We start from the raw sequence: 15,830 nt of genomic DNA, 5'->3' as shown, positions 1-15,830 counted from the left end.
CCTGGTCTTGTTTTTGTTGACTGTATAGAGCTTCTCCATCTTTGGCTGCAAAGAATATAATCAATCTGATTTCGGTGTTGACCATCTGGTGATGTCCATGTGTAGAGTCTTCTCTTGTGTTGTTGGAAGAGGGTGTTTGCTATGACCAGTGCATTTTCTTGGCAAAACTCTATTAGTCTTTGCCCTGCTTCATTCCGTATTCCAAGGCCAAATTTGCCTGTTACTCCAGGTGTTTCTTGAGTTCCTACTTTTGCATTCCAGTCCCCTGTAATGAAAAGGACATCTTTTTTGTGTGTTAGTTCTAAAATGTCTTGTAGGTCTTCATAGAACCGTTCAACTTCAGCTTCTTCAGCGTTACTGGTTGGGGCATAGACTTGGATTACTGTGATATTGAATGGTTTGCCTTGGAAACGAACAGAGATCATTCTGTCATTTTTGAGATTGCATCCAAGTACTGCATTTCAGACTCTTTTTGTTGACCATGAATGCTACTCCATTTCTTCTGAGGGATTCCTGCCCGCAGTAGTAGATATAATGGTCATCTGAGTTAAATTCACTATTCCTAGATATTTAATTCTTTTTGTTGCAATGGTGAATGGGATTGATTCCTTAATTTCTCTTTCTAATTTTTCATTATTAGGATATATAAATGCAAGTGATTTCTGTGTATTGATTTTGTGTCCTGCAACTTTGCTAAATTCACTGATTAGGTCTAGTAATTTTCTGATACTATCTTTAGTGTTTTCTATGTACAGTATCATGTCATCTGCAAACATTGATCTGGATGCCTTTTATTTCTTTTTCTTCTCTGATTGCTGTAACTAGGACTTCCAGAACTGTGTTGAATAATAGTGGTGAAAGTGGACACCCTTGTCTTGTTCCTTATTTTAGGAGGAGTGATTTCAGTTTTTCACCACTGAGAATAGTGTTTGCTATAGACATCATATATGGCCTTTACTATGTTGAGATGGGTTCCTTCTGTGCCCATTTTTTGAAGGGTTTTAATCATAAATGGGTGCTGAATTTTGTCAAAGGCTTTTTCTGCATCTATTGAGATTATCATACGGTTTTTATCTTTCAATTTGTTAATATGGTGTATCACATTGATTTGCATATATTGAAGAATCCTTGCATTACTGAAATAAACCCAACTTGATCATGGTGTATGAACTTTTGGATGTATTGCTGAATTCTGTTTGCTAAAATTTTGTTGAGGATTTTTGCATCTATGTTCATCTATGTGATATTGGCCTGTAGTTTTCTTTTTTGTGTGTTGTCCTTGTCTGGTTTTGGTATCAGAGTGATGGTGGCCTAGTAGAATGAGTCTGGACGTGTTCCTTCCTCTGCAATTTTTTGAAAGTTTTAGAAGGATAGGCATTAGCTCTTCTCTGAATGTGTGATAGAATTCTCCTATGAAGCCATCTGATCCTGGGCTTTTGTTTTTTGGGAGATTTTTGATCACAGCTTCAATTTCAGTGCTTGTAATTGGATTGTTGATAATTTCTATTTCTTCTTGGTTCAGTCTTGGAAGATTGAACTTTTCTAAGAATCCATCCATTTCTTCCAGGTTGTCCATTTTATTGCCATATAGTTGTTCATAATGGTCTCTTATAATCCTTTGTATTTATATATTGTCTGTTGTAACCTCTCCTTTTTCATTTCTAGTTTTGTTGATTTGATTCTTCTCTTTTTCTTGATGAGTCTGGCTAAAGTTTTGTCAATTTTATTTATCTTCTCAAAGAACCAGCTTTTAGTTTTATTAATCTTTACTATTGTTTCTTTCATTTCTTTTTCATTTATTTCTGCTCCGATCTTTATGATTTCTTTCCTTCTACTAATTTTGGGGTTTTTTGGTTCTTTTTCCAGCCGTTTTAGGTGTAAAGTTAGGTTGTCTATTCGATGTTTTTCTTGTTTCTTGAGGTAGGATTGTATTGCTATAAACTTCCCTCTTAGAACTACTTTTGCTGCATCTCATAGGTTTTGAGTTGTCATGTTTTCATTGTCATTTGTTTCTAGAAACTTTTTGATTTCCCTTTAGATTTCTTCAGTAACCTGTTGGTTATTTAGAAGCGTGTTGTTTAATCTCCATGTGTTTGTGTTTCTTACAGTTTTTTTCTTTTAATTGATACCTCGTCTCATAGCGTTGTGGTCGGAGAAGATGCATGATACTATTTCAGTTTTCTTAAATTTACTGAGGTTTGATTTGTGACCCAAGATGTGGTCTGTCCTGGAGAATGTTCCATGTGCACTTGAGAAGAAGGTGTATTCTTCTGCTTTTGGATGGAATGTCCCAAAAGTATCGATGAGATTCATCTCATCTAATATATCATTTAAGACTTCACTTTCCTTATTAATTTTCTGTTTTGATGACCTGTTCATTGGTGTGAGTGGTGTGTTAAAGTCTCCTGCTGTTATTGTGTTACTATAGGTTTCTCCTTTTGTGTCTGTTATTGTTTGTCTTATGTATTGAGGTGCTCCTATGTTGGGTTCGTAGGTATTTACAATTGTTATGTCTTCCTCTTGATTGATCCCTTGATCATTATGTAGTGTCCTTCCTTATCTCTTGTAATACTCTTTAAGGTCTATTTTTTCTGATATGAGGATTGCTACTTCAGCTTCCTTTTGCTTCCTATTTGCATGGAATATATTTTCCCATCCTCTCACTTTCAGTATATATGTGTCTGTAGCTCCGAAATTGGGTTTCTTGTAGACAGCATATATATGGGTCTTGCTTTTGTATCCATTCAGCTAGTCTTTGTCTTTTGGTTGGAGCATTTAATCCATTTACATTTAAAGTAATTATTGATATATATGTTCCTATTGCCATTTTCTTAATTGTTTGGAGTTGATTTTGTAGATCTTTTTCCTTCTCTTGTTTTTTTGACTATTAAATCTGTTTTAACATTTGTTGTGGAGCTGGTTTGGTGCTACTGAATTCTCTTAACTTTTGCTTGTCTGGAAATCTTTTTATTTCTCCATCAGTTTTGAATGAGATCCTTGCCGGGTACAGTAATCTTGGTTGTAGATTTTTCCCTTTCAGTACTTAAAATATATCCTGCCATTCCCTTCTGGCCTGCATAGTTCCTGCTGAAATCAGCTGTTAAGCATATGGGGTTTCCTTTGTATACTTGCTGCTTATTCCTTGCTGCTTTTAATGTTCTTTCTTTGTGTTTAGTCTTTGTTAGCATGTTTCTCCTTGGGTTTATCCTGTATGGGACTCTTTGAGCATCTTGGACTTGATTGACTATTTCCTTTTCCATGTCGGGGAAATTTTCAACTATAATCTCTTCAAAAATGTTCTCATACACTTTCATTTTCTCTTCTTCTTCTGGGACCCCTTTAATTCAAATGTTGGTGCTTTTGATATTGTCCCAGAGGTCTCTGAGACTATCCTCAGTTCTTTTTGTTCTTCTTACTTTATTCTGCTCTTCAGAAGTTATTTCCACCATTTTATCTTCCAGCTCACTGATTCATTCTGCTTCAGATATTCTGCTATTGATTCCTTCTAGAGTATTTTTAATTTCAGTAATTGTGTTGTTTGTCTCTGAATGTTTATTCTTTAATTCTTCTAGGTCTTTGCTTTGTTAATTGATTCTTGCAGTTTCTCCATTTTGTTTTCAAGGTTTTTGATCATCTCTGCTATCATTATTCTGAATTTTCAGGGAGTTTGCCTGTTTCCTCTTCATTTATTTGGACGTCTGTGTTTCTAATTTAGTCCTTCATTTGTGTAGTATTTCTCTGCCTTTTTTTTTTTTAAACATTGTATTTGAGGTCTCCTTTTCCCAACTTCAGGGTTGAATTCTTTCTTCCTTTTGGTTTCTGCCCTCCTAAGGTTGGTCCAGTGGTTTGTGTAAGCTTCATATAGGGTGAGATTTATGCTGAGTTTTTGTTTGTTTGTTTGTTTTTCCTATAATGGGCAAGGCTGAGTGAGCTGGTAATCCTGTCTGCTGATGATTAGGTTTGTATTTTTGTTTTGTTTGTTGTTTAGATGAGGTGTCCTGCACAGGGCACTCCTGGTGGTTGGGTGATGCCAGGTCTTGTATTCAAGTGGTTTCCACCGTGTGAGTTCTCACTATTTGATACTCTCTAGGATTAGTTCTTTGGTAGTCTAGGGTCTTGGAGTCAGTGCTCCCACTCCATAGGCTCTGGGCTTGCTCTTGAGCTTTATGTGGTTCTGTATATTCTTTTCATCTGGTCAGCTTCTCCAGTCCGCCCTCAGCTGGTGTACTTCTGTGTCTGAAGGTGTATTCCTGATTCATCTATGGAGAGAGATGTACTCCCCGCCCACCTACTCTGCCGTCCTGTCTTCAAACTGATTTTGAACATTCGCTTTGCAAGCATTTCCATCACTGAAAAAAATTAAAACAAAAAGTTTGTAATTAGTTATTGAATGCATATAGCCATTCTTGTAACTATAAATTAACTTCAAATTTTAGAATTTCTTTTCCTTATTTCACATCCTGTAACCTTTCAAAGAAATTTAATTTCCAGTCTGTTTTGTGTATGCTCCATTCATAGAAAAAAAATTTTTTTTTAATATAAAAAATTCAAAAGTCAACTGGCTTTCAAGGTTCAACACAGGTGACTGGAAGTCTATGGAGTTATTTTCTCTTTTTAGCTTCCTTTGTAAAAATCCCAGATTTCTGACTGATTGGATAAATGTGATTCATTTTTTTTTGTTTTGTAATGCAACTATTTTGATGGTTGGCTTCACAGCTGAGGCGAGCCACCATTTCAAACCCAATAACAGGAGACTTGGAGACGGTACATTACAGAATTAGCAAAAGGTAAGAGATGTGTATGCTGCATATTTTGCCCTCTAATGAGTGTTTTGTACATCCTACAGGAATTATTCATTTAAGGGAAGTAGGTCATTTTCAGTCTCCAGTCAAGTCACCGCCTATTTTTAAGCATGGAAAAACTGCTTTGTGTTTCACAGGTCTTTCTCTTTAACTAGAAGTTCTGTTTTTAGTATGTAATTGGTCTAGTATTTTTAGGGAGTTAATATGCTTTTCCATCTCTCTTCAGGTTAGGAATCAAATCAGGTTAGGCCAGTCCAGGAACTGGCTTAATACTTGTTTTTCTTATTCCTTTTTCTTTTTTTTTGCCAAAGACGGGGGGAAAAAAAAAAAAAAAGGCAGCAGCCTGGATGAATCTGGGAGTAGTCTTTGTTTATGTCGTTCTCTCATATTGGTAAAAATGCTGCAGTGAATTCACATCATTCTTCACGATGACTGTGTTGGCATTTGTTCATGCATCTTATAAAATAACATTGTCATTATGGAGTCATCTGTATTTTTCCTGTTGGAGTTTTTATTTTAAAAAACTTGCTGACTTAAACGTTGGCAATGGAAAGAACAGAGTTATGCTTGAGATCTCAGTCTTCCAAATGCTATTACTTATGAGTTTAGTTGCCTTTTACTTCACCAGAGAGATTTAACAACAGTTATAGCTTGGTGAGAGTTTTAAAAAATGAATTTAAAGAGACTACTAATTATTCTTTTGTCAAATAATTTGAAGAACATTAAACTTCTAGATCTGAGAAAGAACCTGTGAAACCCAGTGCTATAAATCATTTACATACAGCTTCAAATGATTTAAAAAAAAAAAAAGTGAAAGGACAATCTGCAACAAAAATCTGTCAACCCATTTTTTTCTTGATTTGGAAGTGGCTTTTCTTATCGCCACTTTTCTAAATGTTTCTGCTGATTTGAAACCATTGCCTACCATCCAGACCAATCTGAACCCTTCCAATCACCTGTGGCTTGGCAAAACAAAACAAAAGCCCCAAATTGCCTGCTACGTGAGTAAGCCCTTGTCCTTTCTCTTTTTTTGTAGCTGAGCCGAGCTACAGTACATGACCCTGAGACTGGAAAATTGACCACAGCCCAGTACAGAGTATCTAAGAGGTAAGGGAGTGATGGGAAGAATTTTAGTCATATTTGGACTATTTTCTTTCTTGTGAGTCTAGTTTTCATAAAGCCCATCTTATGGTTTCTAAGACCTCGGCTATTAGGCATAGGTATTTGATAACAGTGCATGACTTTTCATGATGGACATGGTTATGGGGAAGTTGATAGAGGTTTTTCAAAGTGACTTGCTAGGTTTTAAAATGCCTGCTGAGATAGCCCACACCCTACCTGGTAAGTGAAGTTGTGTTCTCATGTTTAAAGTAACAGAAGTTCCCAAAGACTCTTCATAGAACAAGGCCTAATTTAATTTGTAGTAAAGCAGGGGCTTAAAAATCTCAGGGTGACTCAGTAGCTGTAGGTAGTGAGAATGACACCTTGAAAGATTACCTAAAAAGTCCTCTGTAAGTCAGTTGGTTTCAAATTCTTTGTTTTTAACAATATTTAAGAGAATCTCCTGTTATTGGCTGATAGGTCACTGAAATAATTTTTAATAAAAGGTCACTATGTAACTTGTAAGTATATATAACTTAATAGAAGCTCACAAAATAAATGATGTTATTTCAACAGAACTTTTCCATTTACTTATTTGTATAAATAAAGTTTCTCAGCTCTCATGAAAATAGAAGTGTCACTGAGCTGAATTCTGTCTCATTGTAGCAACAAGTAATATTTATTCACATATAATACTTAATTGAAAATAAATAAGCTTCATCTCCTTAGGAATATTTTAATATATTTTCATTTTTTATATTTGATGATTGTTTAATTATGTTCTTTAGATTGCTATTGTTTAGTTGCTAAGTCATGTCCAACTCTCTGGAACCCCATGGACTGCAGCATGTCAGACTTCCCTGTTCTTCACTATCTCCCAGAGTTTGCTCGAATTCACATCCATTGATGCTATCTCACCGTCTCATCCTCTGCCGCCCCCTTTTCTTCTTGGCCTCAAATCTTTCCCAGCATCAGGGTCTTTTCCAGTGAGTTGTCTGTTCACATTAGGTGGCCAGAGTGTTGGAGCTTCAGCTTCCAATGAATATTCAGGGTTGATTTCCTTTAGGATTGACTGATTTGACTTCCTTGCTGTCCAAGGGACTCTCAAGAGTCTTCTCCAGCACCACAATTTGAAAGCATTGTAATAACCCATTCTAGGAGACATGTGTGTTTTTTTTTTTTTTTTTTTGAACAGTTAGGCCTTTATGTTATAAGAAATTTATATTTTTATCAGTTTACGTAAACATTTTGTTGTGGAGAAGTATAATGTGATGAATAAAAGACTTTAAATCATAAAAATATATCCCTCTTGGAGAGGGCTTCTCAGGCTCAGCACTATTGACATTTTAGATCAGATGATTGTTGTTTGTTGACTGACCTGAGGCTTGTAGCATATTTAGTAGCATCTCTAGTGCCTGCTGAGTTGCCAGCACCCTTCTGTCACCAGTTGTGACAATAAAAAATATCTTCAGACATTGTCACATGTCCCCTGGTAGGCAAAATTTCCACCACCATCCCTGGGAACTCTACCTCTCTACCCCTGTTAAGAACCACAGTTTTAAGGTAGGAATGGAATGAAAATGCATGTTCAAGGAAAAAAAGGGAAGACAGATGTAAAATTTTCAAGCATTTAAAAAATGCTTCATTCATGTATTTTCTTAAGTGGATGATGATGGGCATAAAATCATCATGGTATTTAGAGTCCACTGGATAAATTAAAAAATAATCATTTTTCAGAAATTACCACTGTTTTCAGTATGACAATTAAATTTTTTGAAACTCTTGGGATGAAAAATTTCATTTGTCAGCTAAATATTGTGCAAAGGAGTACATAGATTTTAACAACTAATTTAGGAGGCAGTCAAACAAAAAATAGCATTGCTCTGTAAGTCATAGCAGAAGTACTATAAAGACTATACAGAATGCATTGATTTGTTTTCTTAATTACTTTTTTAAGGCAAAGCTTTATGTTCTTTATGTATTAGCCTTCAGCATCCCCACACACGTATTCTGGTGTACTAACTGTCTGTCCTATACCGCTAGCTATGCCCTTACCCCTAATCACATTCCTGCAATGTGATTTTGATGTTTGTTAACACTAATACAAGGTAAGGATTTGCAGTAAATAATTTGGATAGACATGTTAAACCTTGATTGTAATGCTTCTGTGCATTGTATAATAATTAACCCTCCTTTGAAGTTAAGTAAGCTAATTTTCCATTTATAGTACCTTTTCATGTCTAAAAAATGAACTCATCTATTTTTTAAAAAATAACTAAATCCATTATATATTTTTATCAGAGATTATTACATGGTTTTAGGCTTTTTTTTTTTAACTGTCATAAAACTAGTAAGTATCTAAATTCTCCAGATTTGGATGTTTTTAGGAAGCATTTAAAACAAAATTTTATGAACTTAGTGTTTTTGAAGTCATTTTTGGAAATTTTCTATATATACAATGGACTTTTTGACAAAATATTCAGCCCACAGAGTCACTGGACTCTTACCAAAAGTCAAATTACTTTTGGAAAGGTGATCCAAACTTTTTTTTCCCCTCTTTGGAGCTAAATATTTCTAAACATTTTGAGCTTATTTTTGAAAATACTATAATTTCATAGCTCTGGATTTTTGAGAAAGGCACAGCCATACTTTAACAGTCATATGTTTAACAGTAGAAGATACTTAGCCAGTAACATTAGACACATTGAAAGACTGAATAACACCATGGTAAGTTAACACAGACTTGGCAAAGAATGCAGTGTGAGTGTGTGTGTGTGTTCAAAACAACCTAGTAAAAAAAGAATTCCATAGCACAGTGGTTTTCATTTTTACTCTAAATGAAAAATTTTCATCAGTCCTTTAAAAAATAAATCTTTATGTGAGAGGTCTTAACAGTTAAGGAAGGAATTTGCTCCTTGAAATGTCCAATACATTTCATATTTTAACAAATAAAAAGTTTTTGCTATTTTGAAAACTTAGTATCTATTGAGACATTTTCTACCCATCACTGTGAATCTGAAATTTGGAGATTTCACAAGTGAAATAAATGAGTGTTTTATGTTTCCTTCATATTTTATTGCTGGAGAAGGAAATGGCAACCCACTCCGATATTCATGTCTGGAAAATCCCATGGACCGAGGAGCCTGGTAGGCTACAGTCCATGGGGTCGCAAAGAGTTGGACACGACTGAGTGACTTCACTTTCATATTTTATACCTCTGAAGAAGGCATCTCCAATGCAAAAATAGCAGAAAAAGTTTGTTTGTACTGATGTCAGTTAAAGAGGTCCCCTTTCCTCTGGGAACATCTGTATTTTGAAAAAGTCAGAAGGGAATTTCAAATATCTGTATTCTGAGACATTTCTAAGTGATTGCATCATCATCTGTGGAAGTAAAAATATGTTCATCTTCTAGCAAATAAAATTTTCTTTGGGCAGAGTATGTGTAGAAATCCATTACTGTTTAAAAAACAAAATGTTTACTCTGTTGACTACCTGTGAACTTTTGGCAAATCATTTTTTGTCTTTCCAGTATTAAAAAAAAAAAAACTAAAATTTTACTGTGTGTGTGTGTGTGTGTGCGCACACGTGCGCACTCAACTGTGTCTGATTCTTTGCAACCTCATGGACTGTAGCCCCCAGGCTCCTCTCTCCATGAAATTTTCCAGGCAAGAATACTGGAATGGATTGCCATTTCCTTCTCCAGGGGATCTTCCCAACTCAGGGATTGAACCTGTGTCTCCTGCATTGGCAGGCAGATTCTTTACCACCGCTCCACCTCAGCTTGTAACTGGAGAAGCTAATAGTTTGGCTAAATCAAAGTAATGGAATTTTAGTTTTTGAGGGGAAATCATTCAGTTATAGGTGGTGCAGTGATAAAAGAATCCATTTGTCAATGCAGGAGATACAAGAGACACAGGTGTGATCCCTGGGTCGGGAAGATCCCCTGGAGAAGGAAATGGCAAACCACTCCAGTATTCTCGCCTAGAAAATTTCATGCACAGAGGAGCCTGGCGAGCTACAGTCCGTGGGGTCACAAAGAGTTGGATACAATTGAGTGACTGAGCACACATACGCACACACACATTCAGACGTATACTCTGAGAAGACAGTTACGTGAGTTCGTAAGTCCAGTTAAAGTAATATATGCAAATAAACAGTTTATTGAGTGTGGTAGAAAAAGTTTCTTTAATTCTGGTGGACTCAATATCACTTCTTGGAAGTGATTTCTTTTTTTACTTTGAAGTACAGATACGCTATAATATGATATTTTATTATGCTTAAGATTTAATTTACCCCATGTTAAAAAGGAGCAAATGGAGTGTAAAAATGTATTAATATTTTTACATTTTAGAGGCCAATGTAAATAGCTTTGAGTGATACCAAATTTTTTTTTTTAATTGGCATAGCTTCTGGATCTATCCATTTATCTCAATCTGAGAAGGACTGTGCTAGAACAGTCCTTCTCAGATTGAGATAAATGGATAGATCCAGATGGATCTATAGTGTTATTGTATAATTGTCCCACTGAGAACCAAAGGGACTGGATAAATTCCACCTCTAGATGATTAGTCTTTCTTTGTTAATTGTGAAGCACTTATGGAAGAGTTATTGAAAGTTTTGCCCTCTGTAACTGGCACTTTGGGCCCTGAATTATATTTTGCCTTTGCAAAAAAATCACATAGTGGTATGCAGATTACATTAATTATGTTTTCTTTTGGCAGTTTTGTAACAATCTTAACCTTCCCTTGTGGTTCAGTGGGTAAAGAATCTGCCTGCAATGCAGGACACCTGGGTTTGATCCCTGGGTTGGGAAGATCCCCTGGAGAAGGGAAAGGCTACCCACTCCAGTATTCTGGACTGGAGAATTCCACGAACTGTACGGTCCTTGGGGTTTCAAAGAGTTGGACATGACTGAGCGACTTTCACTTAAAAACCTCCAAAGTGATGGTGTTTGTTTACTTAAGCATGCATTCCTTAGTATTAGAAATATAGTCATGCAACGTGAGACTGTTTCTTCTTACTTAAATAAAGCATTCCAGTGATTTTTTTAAAGTATATAGTAAAAGGATAATGAACTTTTTTTAATAGCAGAAACTCATTAAAAATGAAAAAAATCTTAATGTTACTCTGCATGTACAACTTAACTCTCAGGTTCCTGTCATTAAGTCCAAAAGAAATATATTTTGGGTTATCTAATGGAAAAAGAGGACACATAAAAAGACTTCTGTTTTTCTCCTAGCGCTAAACTATGTTTTGTGGAAAAAACACTGTATAACTTAGTTGACGTTTTCAATTATAATTGTACAAAAGATAGAGAATGTTCTTCAAATGATTTTTTTTCCAGGTTACAGTAAATGCTATAATTTTACATTCGAACTCAGTTAAAGCACTGAGTACTAGAAGAATATTGATATCTGATTATTTAATTTAATGTAGGGGTAAGACTTCTAGATCCTAAAGGACAGTTAACATATTACAGTATCATTGTCTTGTCATTTTTAGTAGTGTTAAAACAACTCAGCTAATTTCAACTATCCAATAAGTCTACAATAATGTTCCTGAAGACAGATTAGCAGTAATGCTTTTAAGGATGGGATGAGTAAAATGTTTTAAATGTGTTCTCCAGCTTTGGAGAATCTTACTGTATTTTGGAGAATCTTACTATATTTTGGAGAGGTTTCATATAAAAGTCATATTAAGTGAAATAACCTCCTATGTAGAACTCATTTTCCTCTCCAGTGACTATAGCAGTTTCTTTTAAAGCCGTGGTTATCAGTGACTGTGTCTCATCTAAGGCTTAATTTCTAAGCCTTCTATTAAGATAGTTTATGATATAGCGAGAAGTACAAATTAAAACTTTTAAAAAATTTAAACAATTAAAATATTTTTGCCTCTAAGATTGGCAAAGATTAAAAAGATTTATACTGTCAAGGATTTTATGAAATGGGTACTCATAAACAGTTGATAGAAGTATGAGTCACAAATATTTTTGGAGGGCAATTTGATATCATTTATCAAAATGTAAAACTCATGTAGTATTTCCACATCTAGGAAATTATCCTACAGAGATATTTGCAGAAGTATGCAAAAGGTATGCATAAGTTTGTTACAATATTGTTTGTAACAGAGAAAAATTAGAAACAACCTTTTTTAACCAGTGCTTTATTGATAGACCTTTGTGGTCATCTTGGAATTAAAGATATTTTAATATTAAAAATAAAAAGCAGTAATTTAAAAAAGGTAACAAATTGAAATGTAAAGTGGTATAGTTGCTGTGGAAAACAGGCTGGCAGTTCCTCACAAAGTCGAACATGGGATTATGATATGATCTAGAAATTCCACTTCTAGGTATATATCCCCCCAAATTGAAAAGAGGTCTCAAACCGATTACTTGTACATCCATGTTCATAACAGCCTTATTCATGATAGTCAACAGATAGAGGCAATCCAAGCATCCATTTGTGGATGAATGGATAAATAAAATGTGGTATAAACAAATTATGGACTGTATTCAACCTTTAGAAGGATTGAAATTCTGATACATGCTGTAACATGGATGAACTTTGAGGATATTATACTAAGTGAAATAAGCCAGGCACAAAAGGACAAATATGATTCCACTTACAGGAGGTATCTAGAATAGGCAAGTTCATACAGAGAAAAAGTGGACTAGAGGTTACCCAGGCCTGGGAGGAGAAGGAAATGGCAAATTGTTGTTTCAGAGTATACAGAATTTCAGTGTGGGATGGAGAAAAAGGTTTGGAAATAGAGAGTGGTGATGCTTGTGCAACTTTGTGAATGTATTTAACACCCTTGAATTGCACTCTTAAAAGTGGTTAAAATGGTTAATTTTATGTTGTATATTTTTTACCACAATAATTTTTTAAAAAATGAGGTAGTATTATGTGTATTAACTAGGAAATATGTCAGAAGTATTTTTAGGGAGAAAAAAGTGTATGTGTATATTAAGGTGTAAGGTTGAAGGGTGGGTTCTTTTTTTTTTTAATTCTCTCAGTAAGTTTGTTTACACACAGGAAAAGCTATTGAGAGGATATATATCTATTGGTTAATAGTGTTTTGAGACTAGGAAAGGGATGTACTTTTATACTCTTTTAAATTTTTATAATAAGTATTTCTTTTAAAAATACCTTTATTGAGGGACTTGCCTTGCAGTCCAGTGGTTAAGACTTCTAGCTTCCAATGCAGGAGGCATGGGTTCAGCCCTTGGTTGGAGAACTAAGATCCTGCAAGCTGCTTGGTGTGCCCCCAAAGCAGCTTTATTGAACTATATACCATACAGTTCACCCATTTGAAGTGTATAAGTCAGTGGTTTTTAGTATAGTTAGAGAATTGTGCCTCCATCACCGCAATTAATTTTAGAACATTTTCATTACCCCAAAGGGAAGTTTTACACTCCTTAGCCATAACTATCCAATCCTTACCCCGCTACCTGTCCAACCCTGGGCAACCACTAATCTAATTTCTGTTTTTAATGGATTTGCCTATCCTGAATATTTTGTGTAAATGGAATCATAAACGTGACCTTTTAGTGTCCGGCCTCTTTTGCTTAGCATGTTTTCAGGGTATGGTTGAGCAATATCCTTTTGTATAGATATGCCACATTTTATCTATCTTTTGATAGATATTTGGGTTATTTCTGCTTTTTGGCTATTATGAATAATGCTGTTCTGAAGTTCATGTCTTTTGAAATACTGCTTATTTTGATGATGTCCTGTTTGATGTTGTTCTTTCTATTTTTGAGGTCATAGCTAAAACAATAACTAATCTAAGGTCACTGAGATATACATCGTGTTTTTTTCCAAAACGCTTTGTAGTTTTAGCTCTTATATTTAGATCTTTAATCCCTTCTGAGTTAATTTTTTTTTTATTATAATGTGAATGAGGTAGGGGGTTCATCTTTTCTTTTGCACATGGTTAACCTGTGTCCCAGAACCATTTGTTGACTATAACAAGCATTTGTTATAGTCTTGTTAAATAAACAGGCATATTATAATGTTGACTATAACAAGCTTTTATAATTTTAAAACTATAAAGTGAAAGTGATAATTTGCTAAAATGGTAAAAGTGAAGGTGTTCTTGAGAACAGGAGACTTCAGGCTAAATAGTTAGTAAGCAAGGAATACCTGGAGAATGCTTGAGTGAGGAGGAGAGTTTCAAGAGGGATGAACATTGTGAAACATTACTAAAAGAGCAAATAACTGTGAGAAAAATCAGAAAATCTTGTTAGATTTAATAACAGTAGGATTATGAGTGATGTTAGCAAGAGCAGTTTCAATGTAGTGATAGAGATTAAATTTAGATTGGAATGGATTGAGAAGTGAGGAGTCTGTGAAAAGGTTGACTTGAAGAGGGAGGAGAAAGAAGTTGGTAGCTGGAGAGAGAAAGAATTGAGGGAAAGAATTTGAAAATTTTGCTTATTTGTTTAATGGGAGAGTCTTAAGCGCTATTAAAAGCTGTGGGAGGAATTATTGAGAATGGATGTTGATTATGTAAGAGAGAGAAGGGCTAATCAATGATTCATGATTCCTGAAATGGCAGGAGATAATAGAATCTAAGGCAGAGGATTGGCCTTAGATAATGGAGAGAAATCTCCTCTTGGAACTGGAATGAACTAGATTGAACTGTGTATCAGGAATAGATTGAACAGTTTCTGTTTTGTCTTCTAAGTAGGAGATATGTTGTCCACTGAGTGAAGGGGGAGTCATGGGTGGGCTGGCGTATAGAGTAAAGGAGAGGGTAAGGCCCAATTAGAGTTAGTGTTCATGAATTTTTAGTGGAATGTATTTGCCTTATTTCATTATTTTCTCCAGTAGAATTTGGTAATACAGGTATAAGCTTGGAGAAAAGAAATTCATTCAGGATTGTCTTTTTGCCAGAGAGTTGAATTTAGGCTTTTATCAAGAATGCTTTTGAAGGACTTCCCTGGTGGTCCAATGGACACCACGCTTCCATTGCAGGTGGCATGGGTTCAATCCCTCTTTGGGAAACTAAGATGTTGCAGCCATGGCACTACTAAAAAAAATTGCTGATGCTGTAGGAATGATGGACCATAGCTTGGTGAGAGAAGTGAAGAAAGAAAGTCTATTAGACTGGGAAAAAGCATACATAAAGGAGAGAGTTGAATGTTACAGTACCATTTTATTGAACTATAGTTTCCATACCATAAAATTCATCCTTTAAAGTATGCAGTTCAGTGGTTTTCAGTCTTTTTAGCTGTGCAGTCATCACCATTATCTAATTCCAGAACATTTTCACCACCCAAAAGGAAATCCTGTATCCATTAGCAACCATTCCTTAATTCCCCCTTCAATGGCAACCACTAATCTACTGTCTATTGATTTACCTGGACATTTCATGTAAATAGAATCATAGTGTGTGACCTTTTGTATCTGATTTATCTTTAACATAATGATTTCAAGGTTCATCCATGTTGTGGTACATATCATACGTATCAGTACTTCTTTTTCGTGACACAATAATCCATCTTATGGATATATCACATTTTATGTATCTGTCCATCAGTTGATGGACATTTGGATTATTTCCACTTTTTGGCTATTAGCAATGCTCCTGTGAACATATGTGCACAAGTTTTGGTATGAACACACATTTTAATTTCTCTTGGATACACATACCTAGGTGTGGAATTACTAGGTCACTCTATGTTTAACAATTTGAGGAATTGCCAAAGTGTTTTCCAGAGTGACTGCACTAGTTTACCTTCCTACCAGCAATATATGAGGCTTCTGGTTACTTCACGTCATCACCAACACTTGTTATTGTCCATCTTTTTGATTATAGCCATCCTCCTGTGTGTGTTGGGTATCTTTTAAAAACTTTTTTATTTATACAATCAGTACATGAATTCTTTTCCTTATAAAATATTAGCGTTATATAAATCAAGCT

General features: G+C 35.1%; 1 protein-coding gene across 2 annotated transcripts in view; it reads left to right on the top strand.

Moving 5' to 3' along the window:
- The window catches only part of P4HA1 (prolyl 4-hydroxylase subunit alpha 1), a 97,712-nt gene that overhangs the window by 64,769 nt on the left and 17,113 nt on the right, over window positions 1-15,830 (top strand). The window contains exon 9 of one of the 2 annotated variants that reach the window (XM_006060593.4): window positions 4,717-4,787. In XM_006060593.4, coding sequence (XP_006060655.1) covers window positions 4,717-4,787 — 71 coding nt within the window. Of the gene's footprint in view, window positions 1-4,716; window positions 4,788-5,838; window positions 5,910-15,830 lie in introns of both variants that reach the window. The other variant, XM_006060591.4, reaches the window with a different exon arrangement.

The sequence above is a fragment of the Bubalus bubalis genome, chromosome 4 (assembly GCF_019923935.1).
Source record: "Bubalus bubalis isolate 160015118507 breed Murrah chromosome 4, NDDB_SH_1, whole genome shotgun sequence".
Lineage (NCBI taxonomy): Eukaryota > Metazoa > Chordata > Mammalia > Artiodactyla > Bovidae > Bubalus > Bubalus bubalis.
This window is presented reverse-complemented; position numbering and strand designations above follow the sequence as displayed.